This window comes from Cryptomeria japonica, chromosome 3, assembly GCF_030272615.1.
Source record: "Cryptomeria japonica chromosome 3, Sugi_1.0, whole genome shotgun sequence".
Taxonomy (NCBI): Eukaryota; Viridiplantae; Streptophyta; class Pinopsida; order Cupressales; family Cupressaceae; genus Cryptomeria; species Cryptomeria japonica.
Window position 1 is genome coordinate 572301745 of NC_081407.1, and position 4253 is coordinate 572305997.

Consider the following 4253-nt stretch of genomic DNA (forward strand, 5'->3'; position numbering starts at 1 on the left):
GCTAGAGGGATTTGATCTCCAAACCTCCAACTCATGATGAAGAGACTTATCCAATACACCACAACACTTACTTGACCAACAAAAAGGAAAATCAAAATAACATAAGACATCAACAAGTCAACTAACATCAAGATAACCTGACAAGGTGAACATCTTAGACAAGGAGTATGTGAGGGGAACTTGTGCCAACTCTGAACCACATGCCATTGGGATTTAAAGACACACTCAGACCTGTGGAGCCAGGTGGAATCGGTGTCTGGTACCTATAAATCCTCCATCCACAAAGCAACAATACGACATATGCATATATAGTATAACAGACAAGGGTTAGAGAATCGCAACGACACATCCCGCTTGCAATGAGTGATGCGGCATTGTCTCTATCCCGAAGACAGTCAAGCAACAATCAAACATACCATACAATCAACTCATCTAGATAATCATTAGATATGGTCAGTACATAAAAACATCATCAAGTGCATGATTAGTATAATTCATGATTATAGTAAGGCATGTAAAATTCATCAACACTTATGCTCATCAAATCACATGATCAATATAATCTTTCGATAATCAATCACATAATAAGTATATAGTGATTAATAAATCACACGATCAATAATGATAGTATCAATGTCATATAAATCATCTGAAATAGCCTATGCCCAATAATGTCTATCACGCATGAATTAAAAGTCAACTCTAGTCAAAGCAAGTCAAGTCAAGGGTGAGGAGTATGAATAATGTTGGGTGAATAATTCAAGAAAATAAAGATAGGGTAGAGAAAATAAAGATAATGGACCATCAATCAAATTAGAACAGTTAATTTGTAGACAGCAACATCCTTATTCTTGATGGTATGCATGGGGATGTCTTTGATAAGAATGCTTGCTATATGAAGCTTGATAATGTTTATGCAGAATTTAATAGTAATATTAATTTAGACTGCAATAAGTATAGCAGTCATATTTAATATATAATGGTAGACCAGAATGCATATGTCTATTTTTACAACCACCAATATACTAAGTATTAATAACTTATGTTCTTTAGGCAATGGTGATATTAGTGATTTATACAAAAGGGAATTAACCAATGTATTAATAATTGGTAATTCATAAATAAATACCTAATAAATATATAAATGATATATAATATAATATAAGATAAGGTATTAAAAATATCTTTAAAAGAAAGGCAGAGCAAAAGGCAGAGAGAAAGGGAGAGCGAAAGGCAATGCGAAAGATAGAGGTGCGAGAAGCACAGGAGCGCACAAGAAGGGCAGTATGGAGATGATGTAGACACAAGAATGTGAAGACCTATGAAATGGTGAATATTGGAAGTAGACTGGAATAATCCCAAAACCTCATGCAAGGAGCAGTCAAAATCGGAAGGAGGAGCAGAAAATAGTGGAGATAGTTTAAACCAACACCCTTACACAGAAAAGGAGAAGCCATCTGGCGGCATTGAAATTGACCTAACCGAAGACATTGATAATGAAAATCTGATCTTTGAGAGTCATGCAATCATTGCAAAAATTGTAGGACCAAAATTACCAAGGAAGGATATCCATACCTAGACCGAGGAAAATTAGGGGAAGCACATAATGATTAAATTTCTGCCCAAAGGCTTCTTTGTAGCAGTTTTCCCAGAAGAAAAAGAACGAAATCATGTTTTGTATCTCAAAAAATGGTCTTTGAACAATCACCTAGTGTATATGCAACCTTGGTCTCTGAGTTTCTATCCCACATCGCTGGCTACATATGATAAACATGTATGGATCCGACTGTACAACTTACCAATTGAATATTGGAGCAAGACAAGCCTGGAAAAGATTGGAAGAACCCTTGGAGCTCTATTGGAAATTGATGAAGATATAATAGAGGGAGACCTATATACTTATGCCAGACTCAAAATCGTTGCCCTAAAGACAATTCCCTCTTCGGTGATACTACTTTCAGCGAATGGCGAATAGAAACAATAGATTGAAGTGGAAAAAGAAATTAGGGCTTGTTCAAGATGTGGAAGTTTATTTCACAATTCTAACAAATGCAGATTATTTGTGAGAAAGGCCTTTAGCCACCCTCCTAGAAAACTGAAACAAGTATGGAAAGAAAAAGAGAAAAAAATGGATTCAGAAACTCTTCTCTTAGAGGGACCTAAATGTTCTAGTCATGAATCTAAACAAGATGCATGGCGACCATGGCACAAGACAACCCAGTGGATATGAACAATGATATGCAAATATTTCCAATTGAAACCCCCTTGTTGAGGTCGCACTTTAGGAACCTCAATCAGAAGCATTAGAGTCAAACAATAATGGAGATGAGTTTAATTTGGTAGATCCCAGATGTATCAGTCAGTCAGCCAATACCATCCTTGGGGGTGCAAAATGCACAAGAGGTAGGAGAAGCCATAAGACAGTGAGGGAGAAAAGGGCAAATGAGAAGGGTATTATAAGTATGTTAAAAAAATTTAATCTCTCCAAGGGAGGAAAGGCCTCCCTTGGGGGGTGATGAGGATCATTTCATGGAATGTCAGGGGCCTATCGGCCCTTGGTAAAAAAAACTTGGTCAAGAGAACCTTGGCCAAGATTGATGCAGAAATATACATTCTACAAGAAACAAATCTAAGTAAGGATAAGGTGGTTGAGTTCATCAAGTACTGTTTCAAATGGGAAGGCATTTTTCAGGATGCCAGAGGCGTGGCTAGGGGTTTGGGAATTTTGTGGAACCCTTCCAAAATTGATGTACATCCTATTGCTTCATTTTTCCATTGGATGGCTTGCACCATTGTCTGTAAACAATCAAACCTCTCCTACCCGTTATTCAATATTTATGGACCTATCAAGACTAAGGAAAAATTGAAAGTCTGGAATGAAATCACTAATCAAATTAAGTCACTAGAAATGGATATGGTCATAGTTGCTGGAGACTTCAATGCCCTTTTGGACATTGATGAGAAGGTGGGAGGTCTCTGAAAACCTTCGAAAGTGATGGAGGATTTTAGAGATTTTGTAGCAAATTGCAAGTTGATCGATATCATTCCTAAGAATGGTAAATTCACATGGACTAATAGGAGGCTAAACTTTGCCAATATATCTGAAAGACTTAACAAGTTTCTGGTGGGTGAGAGGTGGATTAGTTGCAATTATTCATTGGAAACTGAAATTGTCCCCCAAATTGGTTCGGATCATCTGGCGATATCCCTGTCCATTACCTAGGACACTCGCAACAAGAAGAATTTCTTCAAAGTATTGAGCATGTGGTGGTGGGATGAGAGGTTCCTTGACAATCTGAAAGAATGGTGGAAGGAAGGTAATATCTATTCTGGGTCTCCTAGCTTTAAGTTTGTTAAAAGAATTCAGTTCCTGAAGAACAAAATTAAAGATTGGAATAAAATGTCATTCAAAAATGTATTTGTGGAGAAAAGTAAAATTGAGGATGAGCTAGAAGAAATTGGAAATCGAGTAATGCGATTTAGTATGACCAATGTTGAATTGGAATTGGAGAAAAAACTTAAAACACAGTATATGGAAATTTTAAAGTGGGAGGAACTGTATTGGAAAGACAAGACTAGGGAACTGTGGATTGTTGAGGGCGATCTCAATACTAAATTCATTCATGCTTCTTCCAAGGCCAAAAGGATCAACAACAAAATATTTGCAATCAAAGATGAGAATGGGATTTTGAAAACTGAGGCCAATGGCATTGAGCTAATTTCTCTCAGGTATTACATGGACATATTAGGGGGCATTGAGCATGAGTCGTGTTTAATACCAATGATTGAGGAAGTCATTAATCCTCAGATTTCTAGCTCTGATTGTGATATGTCACTTGCACCTTACTCTTTGGAGGAAATTAAACATGCCATATTTTCTTTTCATCCCCAAAAGGCACCCGGACCGGATGGCATAACGATAGAGCTTTTTCAAAAATGCTAGGATTTCATGGGGAAGGATATTTGGAATGTGATTGAGGAATTCTCGAAAAAGCATAAATTTGTGAAAGAGATCAACCACACTATTATCACACTTATTCCCAAAAAAAAGGTTTGTGACTCCATGTCTGAGTTTCACCCAATATCATTATGCAACACTATCTACAAAATAATATCCAAGGCCATGGCAGAAATATTGAAAAAACTGCTACCAAAACTTGTGTCTGAAAATCTGAATGGTTTTACTTTAGGACGAGAAATCACAAACAACATCATTTTGGTATCTGAAGTCATACACTCACTCCATAAAGATA

General features: G+C 36.8%; 1 protein-coding gene across 1 annotated transcript; it reads left to right on the forward strand.

The window, feature by feature from the left end:
• Positions 1-3262: 3262 nt before the first annotated feature.
• LOC131075702 (uncharacterized) lies at positions 3263-3943 on the forward strand. Its single transcript, XM_058012574.2, has one exon. The coding sequence runs from the start codon at positions 3263-3265 to the stop codon at positions 3941-3943; it is 681 nt and encodes a 226-aa protein (XP_057868557.2).
• The last annotated feature ends 310 nt before the right edge of the window (positions 3944-4253 follow it).